The 20,773-nt window shown below is 37.5% G+C and overlaps 1 protein-coding gene across 2 annotated transcripts; it reads left to right on the top strand.

Annotated features, from left to right (window-relative positions):
* Positions 1-150: 150 nt before the first annotated feature.
* Positions 151-20,579, top strand: LOC146161433 (mitochondrial glutamate carrier 1-like). Of its 2 annotated transcripts, none has more exons than XM_083385969.1 (10): positions 151-243; positions 1,171-1,229; positions 1,478-1,606; positions 2,739-2,794; positions 3,227-3,375; positions 13,286-13,358; positions 15,008-15,101; positions 15,475-15,632; positions 16,368-16,437; positions 17,981-20,579. In XM_083385969.1, exons 2-10 carry the CDS (start codon positions 1,186-1,188, stop codon positions 18,132-18,134), a joined length of 927 nt encoding a protein of 308 aa, XP_083242095.1. In that variant the 5' UTR covers positions 151-243; positions 1,171-1,185; the 3' UTR covers positions 18,135-20,579. The 2 variants fall into 2 exon arrangements, with proteins under 2 accessions (XP_083242095.1, XP_083242094.1); XM_083385968.1 differs by lacking the exon at positions 151-243 and adding an exon at positions 348-438.
* The last annotated feature ends 194 nt before the right edge of the window (positions 20,580-20,773 follow it).

Below are 20,773 nucleotides of genomic sequence, written 5' to 3'. Positions count from 1 at the left end.
TTCGGACAATCAATTTACCATGTTGGTTCAGGTTTTGTGTCGAAATTCTTAGACTCTTGTTCGAGAAAAAAGAGAAAGGCAAACGCCGGGCCTTTTTCTCTTGTCACTCTTGACGACGCGTGGTTTCTCATGCTGTGAACATATTGTGCGTGCTCTTCGTAAAAGTTGTTGTCTTTGCGATTTTGAACAGCTCTGTCTTTGTTTGTTGGTGATAAGACGAGGAGTAGAACTAGAATTTATTAAGTACGTATCGAATTCTTGGCTCCGATGTTTTAAATTAAGCCTAGTCGGTATTTTACAGTTCACTTTTAGCGAAATTGTTTTATTTTATGTTCCGCGTTTGTTTCAGATTTTTGATTGTTTTAAAAATTAACCTAAGAATTTACTGTCTGTGATTGTGTAAATAACACTTCTCTTCGCTAAAGATTATTATTTCTGGTGCGTTATATTTTATATTCATTACGTGATTTAATTTCTAAAAAGTTGTGCTTAATTGTTTTTTGGCGCTGGTCAAGAATCCTACCACAACGTTGAAATAATTATTAAGCAATGCACAATACGTGGGTTAGGGTGTCGGTTAGTGTTTCGTTGTGGGTAGGTCAAGTAATATTGTTTAACACTATTACTGGACTCACCCAAACCCAAACGCTAACCGGCACCCTAACCCAAATAATGTTCGTTGTGGTAGGATTCTAGACGAGCGCCTGTTTTTTTTATAGCAAAATTATTACTTTCAATTTTAACAGTTTTATAAACTAGTCATTTTTGAAAGTCCCAGTCAAGCCATTATTATCAAAGCAAGTCAAATCTCTTCTATAATAACAAAACGATAAACCAGTAAACTTGTCCAGTTATGAACATTATTTCAATGAACAAATAACAAAAAAACACATGTAGCAATTTAATTGTATTGTAAAACTGAAAATAAATTGCTGAACTGTATATTAAAATGTTAAATAAAACTTTAAATTAATTTCAACCCAAGTTATTTATCCCAAATTGACTTAATTCCAATTCAAGTAATTTGTCTGAATATCGTAAGTCAAGTCATTTTACCACACTGACTAAAGTCACATCATTTGAAAACATTGACTTAAGTGCAAAAGGTCATTAACTTATATCATTGCAATCACTGAATTTTAGATTTATAAATATTACTTCACATTGCAGGACGAATCTAAAGTAATGGAACTTGAGACATATGAACATAATCTTGAGCTATTAACCACGTAAGTTAAGTAATATGAAATGCAATTTTGGCTTTCTAATATCATACTTCTAATTAAATTGTCAAAAGAGTTGTTTTTGAGTTTCCGAAAACATTGTGTAATAAACATTATTTTTTAAGTAATATGAAGCAATATATATATATATATACTACAAAACCAAATTTTTTCAATGTACATTTTACATATTTAATTAAAAATTTAAACCTTTTCGATTTCCAGAGTAACTAAAAAGTTTGTCTATTATACAGAGTTGCATCGGTAGTTAATGGGGGTGTTGCGGGAATGACCGGTGTTCTTACCACATTTCCTATTGACCTAACCAAGACTCGCCTGCAAAATCAGTCAAATGAAAATGGAAAAAAATTGTATAGCGGAATGTAAGTACAAATCTTTTTCCTTATTTAATTTATACTAATTTAGTGGTGGGAAAATAGCTTTAGTTAATCATAACAAACTTGATACACTTCACTCCATATGGTTATCATCTTTAAATTTGACTGACTTTTGTGTGTCTGACTAAAGCTATTTATCTATGACATATGAACAGAATTGTCAGTTTTAGACGTTTATGTATTTTACAACTTACTGTAATCTTTAAAACTGTAACTTAATAAATTAATCATATAAAGTAAAGCATTTTGTGACTTTTCAGTTTTGTTTAAATGATATATATAACACGTCGAACAGCTGTCAGAGTTAGTGTTGATAACTAATAAAAGTTATAAACAACTCAAATAACAGATCACTAAAATTAATTTTCATTTATTACTATTAAACATTCATAATTAAAACATAAATCCAAACTTAAAAACACTAAAATAAAGGAATATTCCATGTAAGACATGTAATTGAAACCAGAACAATAATTTTTGTGATAAAGCTAAATCTACTGTTTGAAGCTTTGCTTATATGTAATACCCATAATTTGTATTATTTGTTTCAAAAATTGCCATGCAGTAATTACATTTATCTGTAGCTAAAATTGCACATTTTCCTTTTTACCTGCGTTCAATTTTATGCATGCATTTCGGAAGCCGCAGCTGTAAGGCGCGAAAACATGCCGACCCCGATTCTAGGCCTAGATCACACTCACGAATTTACTTTTGCAGAAGAGCATTTGAAGAAGGGGTGAAGTGAACCCAGCTGTGGGTTCATCGTATCGCGGTTCGTGTCCCAAGCATTTCTTGTTGCACTACTTCTTTTTTTAATCAATCTAACACACCAAGGCTTTCAGACTGTGTGTAGTTGCCACTATCTATCCAGCGGTAACTGACTGTTCAAATATCGTGAGCTAACTTACTACCCTCAAAGTCCATACTTCACTTTTTCAGATTGAATAGTTAACATACGTTTTGTACACTTAACAATGCCTTTGCTGTTTTTTTTCATTTGTGCGTTAGTCGTCTAAATTTATAACTTATGGCAGTCTAATTTGTTTCAATGAAATTACACGTTGAATGTCAGGGTTCTTTTGCAATGATCAGCACAATGTTTTATTTTCATTTTTAGGATTGACTGCTTCAAAAAGGTTGTAAAAAGCGAGGGATTTGCAGGGCTCTACAGAGGTAAGTACCATGTTGGTAAAATCCAGTTGACAACATTTATCTCTGTAATATTTTCGCTATAGTTGCTAAAAAATAAAGGGTCAAAACATTGGTACTTTAATAAAATTTTGCAATTGAAACAATGCCTAGCAGTAACTAACAATTGAAACAATGCCTGTCAGCCTGTCAGTAACAGTATTTTCATCTATCTTTGTTAGTTTAGAAATTACTTGATTTTAATAAATCCAATTTGATTTTTAATTTTGAATACACAAATTTTTCTCCGTCAAATTATCTCAATGATTTTGTATAAATGTGTTTACGCTTCCATATTGTTTTTTAACAAAAAGGGAAGCTTCATTTTAAAAGGCATAACTTGTAGTTGTTGCAGGGATATTTATGGGAGCATTCATTTACAACTTGGCAGTCTGATAAACAACATATTTACTTCAGGTATATTGCCAAACTTGATCTTGATCCTGCCAGAAAAAGCCATTAAATTAACTGTAAATGATGTTCTGAGAAGACAACTGAGCAGCGATGGTCGGTCAATCAGCATCCAAAACCAACTTTTGGCTGGAGCTGGTGCTGGAGTTTGCCAGGTAATCTTTATCAGTTGAAAAAGATTCTAAGAACTTGTGCTTTAGTAAGAACATAGCAGTGTTGTAAACAAGTCATTTTGAAATGACTAAGTCCAAGTCAAGTCTTTGTAAAATAACTTGAGTTGAAGTCAAATCTTTTTTGAATAAATAACAAGTCAAGTCGCGGTCAATTCATAGTTGGAGCAAATTAATTCCAAGTCAAACCCTACTCATAACAATAAACAGTAAACTACTAAAACTGAAATTTGTGCAATTATTATCAAAATAGGAAAAACGCAACGTAAAGCAAGCAAATTGTTTAAAAAAAAAAATAAGATAAATTGTCCAATTAAAAAAAACAATGGTATTGAAAACACTTTATTTCAACCCAAGTCATTTGTTCAAAAGCTTAAAGTCAAATAATTTTTCTGTGAGACTTTTTGACTTAGTTAATTAGCTCAAGTCAATATAACACTGAAACATATCTATCCAAGTTTAATGGCAAGATGTGTTCAGCTGTGGAGTAGGCCGTCATCACTTGCACACTAAATGTTGCGTCTATATATAGAGTGGTTGTACAGTCTCTATCTTAAGAATCACAGTACTTGTCCTTAGGTATACTCAAACAGTGTCTTTCGTGAATACAATGCAAGATTTTTTGTTAAATATATGTTTAGTTTTTGACTGTTGATTTTAGTTGAACAGTAATTTGCCCCATCCCCATGTACTTTTAAACTCCCTTTTAATTTTTCAGTAATAGCAAATTTTTAAGCCTGTTTTAACTGTACCGTATAGCATGTGAAAAAAGGCAAACTGAACTAGAAAGAATTTTGTTTGAGCTAAACACATGTTGTTGTTTTGTCAGACATCTGAATTCGATAAAAGGACTTTTGAAATCGACAAATTGGGTTTAACTTTACCATGCTATCAGTAAATTTCTTGAAAATCCTTTATGATGTTTATTAATCGTTGCTGATGAATAGGGTACTGTTCTCAAGACAAAAGGTCGAGTTTTAAGGGGGTAACGCGAGCAAACAGTTTGACGAGCGATACGTGTTTATTGACCTACACGCTGTATTGGTAAATATCGATAATACATTTACCCTTGAAAACTCAAATATTAGCCCGTTCACATCATCCATAAATAGCCAATCCGATCGCCAGCGAAAAGGGAGTGTAGAACTCGCGGCGCTCTGATTGGTCCGTTAGCGTGGCGCGACAACGGCCGTCGTGTTTTCTTGTCTTGTTTTTACCTGCGAAGAAGGGCTTCGCAACATTGGGCGTGTTTCAAGATGGACACAGCGCCGAACCACCACTACCACCCGCGGCCAATGTCTCTATTGATTTTGTTGCGCACCTATTTGGGTCAAATCGCCATCGCAATGCCGCGTTATGCGTTATCTGATACGGCGGCCAATGTGCGATCGCATGAAGCCTGAAGTTTGTGAAAACGTCGTCGACATGCATATCATTGGAAAGGCCCGTCTAGCTGAACGTTGCAAAATTCCAAAGCAAAGTCTGGTGCCAAAGTTTCGATTAATTATTATTCTGGGCACAATCGTTCGGTTTCTGTCTTATTTTAAATATTATTATAGGTCACTTAATACTATCTGCAAGGCCCACAGCTGTTTTCCCCTATTTTAGAGATTATTTACGTGGTTACCTGAGAACTTGTTTTCCTAATATGGGTCGTTTTTAAGAAAAGGAATTTTCTTTGTTTTTTTGTGTAACCATTTTTTCCGACAGTAAGAATTCTATTAATAGTCAGTAATAAAGATAACAGCGGTGACAAAATCGGCACATGTTATGGCAACCCCTTCATTATGTATACATATAGCAGATCTATAGCCAATGTTAGGCGGTTGTTTTTAACAAAAGGTCCGCATGAAAAACAGGAAATGTCTTGTAGGGCCGTATCAAAAATAGGATCTGAAACACACATAATACAAAGTGTTACTCTTTTTACATGTGCTTTAAATATCCTTGTTTTGTCTAATAGGGTGAGTGGAAATGCCTTACAAGTGGGTTTTGTTCGATAAAATGTTTTAAAATCACGATATAAAAACGTTAAGGCTCATTTCTTGTCAAAAAGTTGTATGAGAAATCAGTCATGGGCCAAATTACATTGTTTGGCGAGCTTAACCAAGGCAAACGGCATGGGGTAAAAGTTGTACCTTCAATTATCAATTGAACGCCTTGAAAAATGTTTGTTAGTGTTGCAAAAAACGCCTGTAAGTTAACGCAAGGCTACAAAACATACGGTCGAATGGCGGTGCTTGGCGGTTCGTTAGAGTCGACAGTGTTGCATCGCAACATATTTTGTTAAGTGCGAAGCTCACTATCCTAATCACGTTGTTCTTTTTATTTATTGACTGATATGTTTGCGAGACCGCGCTAAAAACAGCTGGTCGTATTGCGAAAATCTCATCAAAGCGAAATGGAATAAATAGAGGCGGGTATAAGATAAGCGGTCCGTTAGCTTGCCTATAGTATGGACAGAGGCGGTTTCAACACAAGTGCCAGCTCTTCCCGTCAAGAGGCCATTTCTGTTTTTGTTCGTCGTGGCAAAACCAAACTCAACTACCAATTGCGTCACCCCAGCGCAATGCCATATGTGTGTCCCAACTGTCCCATGTATTCTTTATTGTGCGATCGGTTTAACTTGTTTTGTATCGAGAGATGAAGTGCTAACTGTTGTTGTCGTTGTTTACTACGTACGGGTCCGAGAGTAATTTGTTTTACCTATACAACTGCATAGGTTGTTTACGACAGAATTTCCTGTGTTTGTAAAGAGTATATCTATACGAGCCCCACTTGTTTCACGGATGGTTGTTGTTTAGGAAATGGTAAATCATGCTGCGTTTGGGCGTCTCTATTCTTTTTACACGTGGTTTGATGTATGTCAACTAGGCAAAAGTTCTGTTCAGCTGTTTCTAATAATTTCTGCGAACTTGAACAACATTCGGCTGCTCTTTCTTTTAGTTTGATCCGACTGTTGTAACATTTCCAGAAAATGCGGCGCATATTTCTGACGCCAAACTAGGGCTTCATGTTGCTTAAACCCAAAACACACATTTCCCTGATCAATCTTTCAAGTCGCGTATTATATCAGCATTTCTGCTTTGTCCTTGAGGCGTTATGGACCTTGGGCGACGTGCGACGAAATATTTGAAAGTTGTTTGCTGAGCAACTAAAACTGCCACAAATATTGCGCAACACATAAGCAACTTTAACCCGTTTAGCTTATAGCGGAAAGTAGTTAAAATTGATACACGCTGCAGGTGTTGAAAAAATCTTTACGGAACATTTGGGCAACTTACTTTAAGATGTGATTGTTATACCCCGTTTATGTTGGGTCCAAGTCGAATCGATCGAACAAGCGATAATGCCATTCTTACCGTTAATTGTTTGTGATGCACTATAACCGACAAAATTGATTCTTTTGCACTGATTTCGTTTCATTTCCCCAGACTATTATGATATTTTATTGTATTAACCAATATCCAGGTTTAGTATGACTCCCAGGTCGGTATGACCTGGGCGGCGTCTTAATTGACGAAATTAGATGTAAAAGTAGAGATAAAATAATCTTTATATTTTGTATAATTTTATTAATATATTGTTAAGGATTTTTACTCATTACGTTAAAAACACCTTAACTATTTCACCCAAATGATTTCGCTTCTGGTTTCAATGTGCTAGGTTTTCTTTAATGAGGCCTAAAAATGAAATTTTAAATTTTATTTTAAAACAAATAAACGCGTATTGAAATGCAGGGTAGCTCGTTTAACAAATGGTTTAAAATAAAAGTTAATTAGGCTGGACAAAGAAGTAGCAGTATGTTTAAAAATAGGCTTTCGAGCAGGCCAAAAAGTCCCTATCGTTGGTACTTCGATTGGGTCTTTCCTGTGGTTTCGACGCCGCCCGATTGTCGCTAGACTCCTAGTGCCTTATCGAGTGACATTGCACCAGGCCATCGTGGCCTGACTTCGCTGCATATTTTAAAACTTGCCAAGGACGATGCACTTTTCGAGGTTCGTTCTTATGGAATTTTAATTAAACATTGTTGCTGCAGCCGGCAACAATTTCGATGCAAAATGCGTGCGCGAAATCGCTTTTTTTTTTGATAATTGCATGTTGTTACCACTGAATGCTGGAAAAATTCACCGAAAGTTAAACGTTTCGTTCGTTTGCGATAACAACCCGGCTCGACGCCTCGAGCCGGACAACGCAGCAAACGCCAACATTTTTCAATATTTTTGCTTGATAATGGTGTTTTGATGGTACGAATGTGTGTCCGGCAAAAAGAAACGAATTCAATGTCGGAAATTGGTCAGAGTCCACTAATTGACTTTAGGACCATACTAATAGCCTGAAAATGCCAAAAAGGAAATTAATTTACTCTAAATTCGTCAACCCGTCTTTAATTAAAAATTTTTGTTGGCATTGCAATGATTTACAAGGTCGGCAAAATGCTTAATGGAATGATTGCAATAAGACTTTGGCGAACTGATGGCTGAAACCAGCCTACGTTTAACGACTGCGTCAGTCCAAATCAAAACTGAAGCTGTTTCACTATATAGCTCGAAAGATAAGCCATTGAGGCGGCGTAGAGTATTGTGCAATAGCGCGCCATATGCCTGCCGACAAGCCAGGATGTTGAAATCGCGTGAACGATGGATGGGTGTTTTGCTTTATGTACAGATCAAAGCGGTAACTGTTTGCGCTACCTGCTGCGTTGTAACAATGACAGCTTCATGGCGGCGCTTTGTGACAATGACAGCTTCATGGCTGAAAAAACGCGCTTTTACATCTTTTTCAAAGTTTTAACGCTTTTTAAGTTTATCGCAATCCACTAGTGATATGCAGGATTGGAATTTTTCGACCCGTTGTTTGCCGACCCTATATCATGTTAATATTGGTCTATCTTAGCGCTGGGCAATTTTTCGCATGAGAAACATGAGTTGTCTTGAAGGTTCCGGTCAAAAAGCTGAACGGAATTACACATAGTATCAAGTGTGATTATTTTAGAAAGCTGTATCCTTGTTTGGACAAGCTGGTAAAAGTAGGAATAGGCAAGCATTCCTTAAATGCTCAATTTGTAAAAAATATATTCTAAAACCAAGATAAAAAGGTTTAAGCTTGCTTTAACTAAAACAGTTCTCGCGGGTCGTAGCTTGCCCGTTATAAAAATCGTCTATTAATCGGTGTCATTCGCCCTGATAAAGGCGATTTGAATAGGTTGCCAAAACGTTGGTACCAGAGAAGTTGTTTTTAAATATTATCGTCCATTAATATCGTTTTAGGCTCGTTTGTAATGATTCGAAATGCTTACGCAACTGAAAGTGCGCGTGGAAAAATGTGACGCTGAGTGCTAATCACAATCGCATCAGAACCGCATCGCGATCGAAGTACGCGACAAAATCATCGCCCCAAAGTATGACGTAATCTCTAACTTAAATCCTGAATAAGCGCTGCTTGTTAAAGAGGTGTCGATGGTGCTTCGTAAACACGCCCAACAGGGTATTTAATGCAAATACGTTAAGATAGCAGGAGGAGAAAAAAAATTCTGCGACTTTATGTAATTTATTTTTCTAATTCGGATCGAACTGCCTTAAGATAAAAAAAAAACGCTCTATACAACTTGTTTTTTAACAGTCTTTATTACTTTTATTCAACCTCTGTTGCTAGCTTATACACGACGCCTGTATTTGGCCAGTTTTCTCATTCACCCTGTTGTCGAACATTATCACACCAAGAGGGAAAAATATAAAAAAATGTTCTGACGCTTTTGGCATTACAGTAATCAGCCCCAGTGCAAAAACTCTAAGAAAATGGAAAATTTCTAAACCCAAACCAGCCTTACGTGTGAACTCCTATCTTCTTCGGTAGCTTAGGCGCGCCTTGGCGTAGTAGATGCAACGGCGTATTTTTACGTTTCGATTAACACAACCTACCTACCTCCGATTAGCCGGTAATCAGTCATTCGACGCCCGTAGCGCGTTTGCGGGTATGTTGCGCAATCTTTATTTTCTTGGCTCTTTGCCCTTCTTAACCTTGCGTTTTCTGCAAAGCGTCGTTCTGCACACCGCTTTACGTTTTGCCACATCGTTTTACGCCTTTGCAAAGTCGTGTTGAGTTAGGTTTCTTTAAAACGCAAGCCGATAAAACACGACAAAACTGTCGGTATTTTGGTGTTTTATTTGTGACAATCGGTCATTAACTGTGACAATAATTATGATTAGTCCACTCTGTACAGTGTACACCATTATATTTCCGGATATGATTTAAAGCATGTTGCGGGAAGTGATTGTACACCCTTCGACCTATACTGTCTGATTATGAGGGTCGTGTACTTTCCGCATCTGTTGATCTCATGTTAGATGTTAACGAACTGTTTGCAAATTAATCATAATTGGCCAGGGTTGCGCAAATGGTTTGATGTCGGTTGAAATATATACGATACACACATATGGGCAACTAATACTCGCCATTTGTTAGAAGTATACTCCTTGAGTTCAGGATAAGTAAAAAAATGGATAAATTGTTTACTTTCGTTAAAAAAACATAAACAGAGAGAATAAATGCATTTATGTACAGTAAAATATAGTAGACAGCAAAACATATTTGTATTAAAATTAACCGTTGACAAGACAGTCTACGCCTGATTATTAGAAGGCTATAGGCTATTTACAGACAAGACAAATTGATATTGAATTAAAAAAAGTATTAAACTCTCTGTTTCTGGTCGCACAAGATCCAATTTGATAATCATATTACAATAACTTTTATAAGTGACTGTGTGCCTCTACTGGCGTGTACAGCTGGTCCCAAGGCGATTGGCCTGCTTGATTCAAACATCGCGTATAACCTTAATTAATTACTTCACGTCGACCAATGTGACCTCTATCTTAATGTATGTAGCTTGTCTCTAGTCTATTGGAATATTTTCTGATACATACAGTTAATACAAGCACATTTTGTTCCACAGTGTTTTATCATTCGTAGGCATTTTACGCGGCATAAAATTGTGTTTCACAAAAACAGGGAGACGAGTCGTAATTTTAGCATCGAAATACATGACGTCAGTATATGCAAGCACTGCTTTAAATCTCTGGCATTACATTTGGATGTAACCTGATGCTTTGAATTTGGCCCTTACAATTCGGAATGGAACCCAATCGCTGTTTTATCTGTTGTTTAGATTCGCCAAAAGAATTACTTCTTGAACTGTTTTCTGTTAAAGACGTGCGTTAAGACGTTGAACATAAATTATGCAAGTGCGTCACAGGGGGCCGCTCGATAGACGATGTTTAAATCTAGGACAAATAGAGTTAAGTCTTCGACCAGACAGCGTTCCGTACTGTTTGCGCTGTTGGAAACTTCCAGTGTAACCCTGACCATAAAACATTGCCTTGGAGAGCCTGTTAAAGTTTACAAACTTTTCCGCAGATCGAACTTTTACGCGTATCCGTGTTTGCGGTTTGCAATGCGGCCCGCAGACACCCAACTTTTCGAGCCTACCATCTGGTCTGATCCGTGGCTAGGCAGTGATTCGGACGTGATAACTGTGAGGCTTTTTGACACGTAAAGTTTCGCACTTTTTTGTAACATATTTCAATGAGGCTCTCTATACAACGGCCATGTGTTGCGTGTATGCGTTTTCTGTTGAAATAAAATAAAGGGATGTTCAATACGTGGTATTTTATTCCGATTCCGATGTACGATAACTTGGCGAAAAGTATGGCAGTCCGACCCCATAACAATTAACGTCATTACCGTGCTAAAACAACCTAATTTATGAAATTCTAACGCAAGGTGTTCTAAATTGACATAAAATGTGAATATCGGGAGTAGGGATGTTCAAAGTAGAATACCAAGGTATTCTAGAATAATAGGTTTTGAATCTAGAATAACGAATCCAAAATATGGAATCCTAGTATAATTTTATTAAATTATTTAACCTCGATTTTGTTTGGGGAAGGGATTTTTTGCTAACATGTGTACATCATAATGAAAAAATCTTCCATATGTTTAACATTCTTAACAACTGTCATTTGAAGCAGTTGTGTAAACTGTAATATGTCAACTGTCCAAGTTGTTGTAAAACTTATATTTTTGTCTATAGTGAGTACAATGCAACACTGCACACAGAACCCTTTAGCAATTCCGTCCTGTTTTTTAAAGCATTGTTGGATTTTTGTGCTTCTTTTTTGAATAAAATGATCTGTTATGCAGTCAAATAATGTACTGCAAAGAATACAAAGTGACTATTGACATAACGAATACTTGACAATTACGCTGTGCATTACTGTATAACCTCGCTGAATATTGGCCTAAAGTTGACCTTAAGTAACCCTATAGCGCATTTGGTCGACATCCAGCACCTCTTACAGCGTAATGTTACGTTTGCAACTTCACGCATTTAGGGAAATTGGGAACTCCCCCACCTGAAATTACACGTTAGTCGCTCGCCCAATAATGCTTGATTGTGTCAATAATTATTAGACGAACGTTATCGCGAAACGCGAAGTAATTAGTCGCCCATCTGGATTCGAATGCAAGGATTCGATATTCTACTTTGAACATCCCTAATCGGGAGCAATGATAGTTATTTGCGTAACCCGCGTAAAAAAGTAAAAAAAAATCTCCCCAAGTTTTGTTTTTATGAGGCAGACATTGCTCATTAAGAATTTTAAACATTTGGGAAAGTCTTTCATCGAAAATAAGTCCAATGTACTGTTAAACTGTCTTAATGTACACGGCACGTAACCACACGCTTTACATGAAAAAATAAGAGCAACCCAACTAGTTTGAAAGTTACAGCAACCGCCTTTTTTACGCCGCGATCACCACTCACTGTCATGTTCAATGTACAACGGAAAGGTCGTGCCACGTCCACAAAAAAGAATACCCTACAGCGTGTGCGCGAAGCCTTTTCTATAATTAATCTTACCTTTCGAGAGGCAAATTATAATCGTGTCGGGGAAAATGTTACAACTGGCGAAAAAAAAACGAACTTTGTGCGCCGCTCGGTACGACCTTCCTTGTTAGAGCAGCGCTGCATTATTGATGATCGGCTAAAAAGGGCAGATGATAAGGAGCGACGTGCGGTTTCGCGGAGCTCGATAATGCGTCGTTTCCGACATGGCTTTGGCGCGCGCTTTCGGTGGGAAATCTTTCTTTGTTGCATCCCGATGATTTCCTGTCATTTTGGCCAATTTGATCTGTACAGAGGCAATGTTGATATCCCCAAGTTCTTATGCACACAGAGTGGTCTTCTATTCATTACAGTTTCCAGGCGAGACTTGGGACAAGGTGGCACATAATTATGTTCTAAACCACAGATCCCCAACCTTTTTCAGCTTGCGCCACCCTTACTAGTGATTTTGCTAGTGATTTGCCATAATGTCACAATAAACAAAATAAAAATAACAGGCATACAATTACATTTATCTAAATGTCAGTGTCAAATTTGCGCTTAAAAATTGGTTTATATCAGGAGACCATTTATATCGCACTTGAATTGCACACAAACAACTTGCCAATAGAGCAAAATATATAATCCTAAAAAGTCCAAAATACCTCGCGGCACCCTTGAGCGATAGAATTGGCACCCCAAGGTGGTCGGTAACCACTTTTGTAAACAAGGCTTTACGTAAAATGAGTGTTCTTTGGTCAACTTTCTTATCATATCAAAAAGCTAACGGTTCGACTTAATTGGTGACAATATTTTTGTCACAAGATTGCTCGTTTTGTAAATGTGGTACGATAAGAAAATAGACTCAATTTTGTTTCCTTGGAACTTTGGTCTATGACTTGCCGCAGTTTATTCGCCCACATACCTTGGTACATGCTATAAATACCTCGTTTTTTTATAATTTTGTACTGCCTTGCCGTCCCGTCCTAAACATTTCTTGCTTTACGTTAGGTGGTGGTCACCGCTCCGATGGAAGTGATGAAAATCTACGGGCAAGATGCGGGAAGGATTAATGCACTTCACTGTAAGTCTTCCTTCACTTGTAACGCAGTTTGAATAAACACATGATTTGTTTCGTATCACTGTAAACACTTGGGAGTTTTGGTGTCCATTTTGGTGTCCATTCATATAAAAAAGTCTATAGCTTAGAATTTCTTTTTACCCGCTGTATCTAAAATCTATGACAATTCTAAAAGTAATCGGTATTTTTTGTTAAAAAGACGCAAAAACTCCCATTAAACAAGAATTTTTAAAGCGGTGCTCTTCTGTAAATTTAGTGATCCATTACCATACGTTATTTTTTTCTTTTAAACCCACCTGACATATGACCTGAAATTACGTGTTCAAACGCCTTTCTTTAATAACATTTTATGTAGCGTTCTATGTTTTTTGCCACATGTATAGTAAGTGTTAGGCGTTTGAGGTTTTCGCATAAACTTACTCGCGATTTCTTTTCATTTTTCCAGCTTGTACGATTTCGAATTGGCCCCCAATATAGCTCGTTTGGCTTTTGCCCATTATCCTAATGAAAGTTTTTCGGTGGTTCGTAAACCGGTTAATGTTAATATAATGTCCCGATAAGCATGTCGAAAGCGAAACATTACCAATCGTTGACGTTGTGTTATCGATTTTATCGAACTGCGGCAAGCTAATGGGTAATTACATTTCGCCACGACGCATTCCAATCAACCGCAAATCGGTTTACGTGCAGTTCCACGATAAAGGGACGTTCTGATAATAACAAAATCCATTTAGGCGAAAAGCATTTTTAATAAGATGGAATCTCTAGTGAAACTGTTACTGGTGTGAGAGGTTAAAAACTGCATCACGTATAAGTACTTTGATAGGATAAGCTTAGCTCCAACATAAGTTTTCCGAACCAAGGCAATTTCTAAGTAAATTCATCAAAACATAGCATAGGTTAACAATTGATGCTAAGTAAACTTCTTAATACCAAAGCAAATGTTGGCCTAAAAACCTGCGAAACTTATCTTTGAAGGTTCTATTTTAGTCTATTTTGTTTGTTTAAAATACTAAAGTCATTATAATCGGACATGATCGCGATATTATTTGTTTAAAATATCGGCATCGGAATCAATTGTCAGGTATCGGACATCTCTACTACTAACGATATTAAAATTTCAAATACTGAACGAGCGTACCGAGCGTACCGGTACTTAATATTTGATCAGTGCAATGTTACGATAATAGCATATCATTATTTGTGAAGCTGTTTCCTGTCATGATTTTAAATATTCAGCATTTAACTGCAGTAAGTTGGTGTAAAAAGAAATATATTTTATTGTGCTGTTGGGTTGATTTTCTAAGCATGATTATTTTTTCTACACATATTTATCTAAATAAAAAGATACACATACATCAACAACTGTGATCTAGCCCTTCTAAAGTTGATTTTTGGCCAACTATTACCGCTTACGCATCACAGTACACCGGAAGCCCTCGAAAAAATCGGTCGACTGATGCAAGCAGGACAGACTAAAAAATACCTAGCCTGCAGTCGTGCAGTGAGGTTCGAACTCACGAACTGCGGCCATTATCGGGACCATCGCTCTACTAGCTGAGCTACACAGGCTCAGACGTCTAAATAGATTCTGTATTTTACCTTTCTGGCCACAATAGAACACTTCTAATGCAAACTACTTTCGATTGCAGCAAGTGGCGGCCATCGCAAAAATTCCTTCCTCGTGGTTTACGAACGCTATGGTATTTCGGGATTCTACCGTGGAGTCTTCGCAACCCTACTCAGGTCAGTGGTGAAGTCCCTGTTACTCTATTTCAATGCGAAAATAACCTATGTAAGAATTTATGTTGAACCATGGGTTTGTTATACAATACCTTATATATTTACACAACATAGCGATTCAGTTAAACCTAGACCAATGACCTTTTCAGGGTAAAAGCAAAAGTATAGTATAGAATTAATGCGTTATACCTAGAAGATCGGTCTTTTGTCCAATAAGGTGTTTCGAAGTGGGCATATCATTTACTACACAACTGTCTAAAATCACTTTTATGGAGATTAAAGGTTAAACTTTCACGAAAAATCAGAGCCAAACCTACAGTTCCGCGATCCCAGCCTCTACTGAAAAATATTTTACGCCATTCTTACCTCAAAATAGGGACGTCCCCTTCTCGATGATCTACTTTCCTCTCTTCGCCAAGTTGAACCGGTTCGGCATGAAGGACTCCGACTCAACCCGATCTCCCTTCATCGTGTCGCTCCTGTCGGCCGCCACGGCCGGTGCTGTCGCCGCTGCCGCCGTCAATCCCGTGGACGGTGAGTGGGCGTCGTGTTATGTAGCTGCCACCTTCTGATGTGCTGTAGTGTATATCCTCATGCGCAGAGCGAGGGTGCATCTAAAATATATGCTTAATTGCTTATACAACTTCCGACGGAGTAATAACAGAGATTACTAAAATCAAATAGCTAGGATGAATTGCAAGGATCAGGGAGATTTATCCTAACGTTCTTTTTCTATTCATGCGATCTAATATGCTTTAGATCAGAGGTGGGCAAATATGGGGCGCATGGTTGTAAAAAATGTAAGAGGTCATTTTTAATAAACAAAAAAAACGAATCACAGACCGCATTGTATGGCCTTGTGGGTCGCATTTTGACTCTCCGTTAGTTCACGTTGTCCAGTTGAAAAATCTGCTTCCAATATTTATTTTTGAAAACATTTTGAGACCTCTTCCGGTATTTACTCCGCAAGATATAATGTTTTTTTGCATATTTGAAATTGTTTTTTGTAAAATAAATTTCGGGAAATAAAAACAATGATCTACGACTTGTATTTTCGTTATTTTTTATGTTTCACACTTACCGCCATGCGATATCTGTATGTGTATACATTTAAAGCCGAGTTTCACCACTTAAGTTGGATTTCGGCTGCAAAGAGATGCTTGACTATTTTGGTGATTTAAATCTGTGATTGAAGTTTTACAAGCTCTACCGGATTCTGTTAAGTGTTTGTTAATTAATCGCTTCAAATTTGAATTGTGTATATTTCAGTGGTAAAGACCAGACTCCAGTCTGTTCACCGTGCAACCGACAACTACACTGGCGTCGTCGACTGTTTCAGGTGTGTGTTTGTCACTTTTCGTTCAACCACATCGGATATTTAATGTTTGCCAAAAAATTAGAAATGCGTGCTGTGTAAAAATCATGCAACATTTTGGAAAGTCGACCTACTTTACTCTACAGCAGGGCTTCCCAACCGGGGGTTCTCGTACCCCTGGGACAGATTTAACAGTACAGTTTTATTTTGGAATTGTAAATTACATTATGCCATTACGGTCTTTGCATTGAAAAAAAAAATCAAATATCTACATTTGTTATTATTTAGTAAGAAACCTCATTGTCTTGTAACAATCCGCTATTTTAACTGCACCGTCTGTCGTCAAGAGATTGAGAAATGAATATAAATTTACTTGCTGTCAGCAATCAACAACCAATCACAAAGTTAGAAACAAAATGCTCAGATAAATGCATTCAATATACTGTTTCTGTAAATCTGCTACAAACAGCCACTATTATTCATCTCTGGAACTAGAGTGTAAAATACAGTATTTGGGGCACAGAAATCGGTTGTGCCTCCGGAGGTATTGGCCGAACAATTTACGAAACAAATATAGACATGGGTCTAGAATACAAAACAATCTCAAATGTGAAATCTTAATTTTCCTTGAATAAAATCGACCATCGTTTAAGCGAATTTTATCAATGAAGTCGCAACACATATCCCACTAAGAAGTGACAAACAAAATAATTGACGTTTAATTTATTTTTGCGATTTGTGTGCGAAATACCAGGTTAACGTTTAATGGAGGTACAAAAGCAATGTAATTTAGCAATATATATCTGAAAGATTCCATAATAATTTTTTGGGGGTACGAAGAATGCTCTGACCTGACAAAGGGGTACGAGCAGCAAAAAAGGTTGGGAACCCCTGCTCTACAGTAAGACCTAGATAATGTGTAAGTTTTCGAAAGTTTACTGTTTATGTGAAGCGAGCGTGATTCAAATGCTTCCGATAATAAGTCTAACAACTTACCAACAAAAACAAGATAATTAAGTATAGTTCTTCAGCGTGATAATTTACTCTGTAGATCTGAATACGCTTTTATACCGACAAGCGTGTTTCTGACTTTACCTTAACCACCGTTTTGTCCTTACGTGTGTCCTTAATTCAAATTTTCGTCACCGACCTACACTTTATTTCTGCAATCCAACGATTAACCCACCCATTTATCCACTGCATTCGCAGTGCTTTTCGCTCAAACACATTCTTCCATAGCACACCTGAACCGAAGTCCATTAACCTTCTTCGTGTACAGGGTTGTCACGAGTCTTTGGATCTTTAAAAGTCTTTGATCAGATGTGCAGATTAATTTGAGTGTTTTGTTGTGGAAAAACAAACTTCTAGACATTTAGTTTATTTTGTTGACCATTCTACAGATTTTAACTGTTTTATTTTCGAATTATATTCAAAACACGTCGAGTTGGCTAATCTAATTTAAGTATTAAAAACGTATTTAAAATCGTTAAACGTCTTTTAAATTTGTTTAAGTTGCTGGCAAACCTGATATAAACCCCTCTAATCTAACGTGTATTTCTGTTTGCAGGCGCATCTACAAAGAAGAGGGCATTCGCTCCTTCTTCCGCGGAGTCCAGCCTCGAGTGCTCGCCATAGCGCCCCTCTTCGGCATCGCCCAGTCCGTCTACTTTCTCGGCGTCGGCCAGGCCGTCCTGGGTATTCCCCAGGTCCGATCCATTTGACCACCCCTCACCCCTATTTGTTTTCACGCGTCGCTCGCTTTTTCCTTCTTATTCTGCTCCTCCGCGAAAAGTTCGTTTCCTTTTTCCCTTTTTTTGTGGCTGTGTTTTTTTGCTGTGTGTTAGGCCAAGCTTCGTTCGCTGAACGCGAGCGGTTGCCAGTAGGTATGTCTAATACTTTCGAACTATATTGGATTATAGATAACACGTCTGTTTATCAGTAGACGTGCGATACTAGATCGTCGAACGAATGTTCTGTTAAGCTTCACATTACAGCATTGCAAGATGTGCAACGCTGTGATAGCTACCTGAAAAGGTAGAGCAGCTATCGAAACCGATTGGTGAGTCCATTAAAATTAAGACGTCATCCTATGAACTTTTCATCCTAGTTTTACTTTTTTATTATGTTAATTTGTCCCTTTTTAAAGATTTGTAATTTACGTTTTCTGTCCAAAATATCTTGAAAGGTATCGAACATCCCTATTGGCAAAAACGCTTACATTTTTGGAAAGTTTGCTAATATTACCTATCAACAATCAATTCGCTGTCCGAGAATATGTCGCCGGTACTGTATGAACACTCTTTGTTTCCTTTTTTACACCCGCGTGCTAATAGTTGGACCCGAGGCTGCTAAGGTTTTGACGTGATCGAAAATCGGGTGGCCCTCAAGATTTCATCTAATCCGCAACGTTTCAAAAATAAAACAGGAAAAACTGCACAAAATATGCGCGTGCTTTTCTAACTTGTCGTAATTCCAATTGAGCGCCTTCTAAAGGCCCATAAATCCGGTTGCCAATTGGCGAAAACCTTATGAGTCCGGTTCAAATTTTTTGTTATTTTACGATTTATAGTCCTTTTTTGTGCGTAGGGTGCATTTATTTTTCTTGCCGCTGAAGGTTAATTTTTCGCTCTTGCTTTTACACGCGAAGTCAAAATTCACGCTGTTCTGTTTCACCCCTTTCTGCTTTTTTCACTGTGTTTGCGAATTACACACATTAACGATATTATGGTAGTATGTAGTTTTTATCTCAAAATCAGAAAGAAATCGGCCAAATGAAAATATTAAATGAACCTCAAAACCAAGTTAGTGAACACAGTAACTTTGTGTAAGACGTACTCCATAACAATTATTTCTAATTTTTCGTTTCGCACATCTTGACAATCCGTTTTCAATTACTGTGATTAGTACTGCAAACCAAGTTATTCGTCGTATACTCGTCTCCGTGAACATCTAACCGTAAAAATTTAAGCAGTTTTCATGTCGCGACAACTATAACTCATCAAAATAATTATTTGTTTTGTGCGTACTGCTTTGCGCCCCCTTCGTAGCAACGGCAAATAACTAAACGGTGCCAAGTTGAAACTGGTAATTTACCGTGTTGTTGTATACGTACTATACTTTAACTGAATTTCCGCATTGTGCGCAATCTGCCCGCTCTTCAACAACTATACCCAAATTGCTTCACTTTGCTTTTTCCAAAGCGTTCCTGTTTTTGCGTTGCTTTTGTTTTCCTAGTGCTGCGTCACCCTGCATTGACGTCTTATTGTAAAACTAGAATGCTGCGTCATGGTCCTTCGCCTCGCAAATATGGCCCCAAAATAATTACCTGCATCGTCCTGAGAATTTGGATGTCGTTTTTTGGGGGAGAAACTAATACGCGATTGGCTGTTTTTCGATTGTATTTGTTTCCGATTTAAAAACACTCTTGTATATAAAGGGGGGAAACCCAACATCGCGAATATGGTCCTGCAGGGTTTCTTGTTTGGATAAAAGGCTCTTACAAAGAAACCACCGTTCGTTAAACCTAAAAACAATCCCGCAAGCGCCCTTCGTGTGTTTGGCTTCCTCTTCTTCCGAAAAAAAATTAAAAAAAAATATTTTAGTGGTAATTTCGTTTTGCTTTCTATCGCCTTTAGTTCCATGTCCCTTTCAATAGCAAAACGCCTCACATTTCGCTTGAATTCAAAATAGCAATGCGTACCAAGGCGCTTTACCTTTTTTCAGTTTGCTTGCTTCCTTTTCTGTAGCGCAAGTGGCCCGTTTGGGCGCCGTAAAACCTTCCGGTGTTGCTTCCAGCTTATTTCATGCACCATAAGAAGATTGTAAAACTTGCTATCGAAACGCTGGTGGATACTTCGTTACATGAACGTGTTGTTGACTGAAATAACGTGTTATCAGTTGCTTTAAAGACACAGTCCATAATGGGACCAGCTTGAATTTTACGCCTGTTTGAAATGTCGTTGTGAGACAATAACGTGTTATAGTTATAATGTCATCGGCGACGCAGTCACTAGATAGTGGACTTGCATTTCGACATAGTATATTTACTTGTGCACCGGTTGTTCGCCGTTTGTTCGTTCGTTCGTTCGTTGCTCTTTCCCTATCCGTTGCCCTACAGGAGTGCAATATACTTTTCGTTTCTGTTGCCTGGTGTGGTTCCGAGTGTGCTTCGCTGCGGCCCCTGAAAACGCCAAATACACAACAAGATAACGTTAAAACTTTCTACGATTTGAGAAAATCCCTGTTCTTGTTATAGATGTAAATTTAAACCGACAGTTCAGCATGTCGTTTGCTGTCATTATGTTTTTTTGATTGAATACAGCAGATTTAAATATTAAAACCATAACCTGCTGTTACCGGC

Source organism: Ascidiella aspersa, chromosome 3, assembly GCF_963924565.1.
Source record: "Ascidiella aspersa chromosome 3, kaAscAspe10.2, whole genome shotgun sequence".
Lineage (NCBI taxonomy): Eukaryota > Metazoa > Chordata > Ascidiacea > Phlebobranchia > Ascidiidae > Ascidiella > Ascidiella aspersa.
This window is presented reverse-complemented; position numbering and strand designations above follow the sequence as displayed.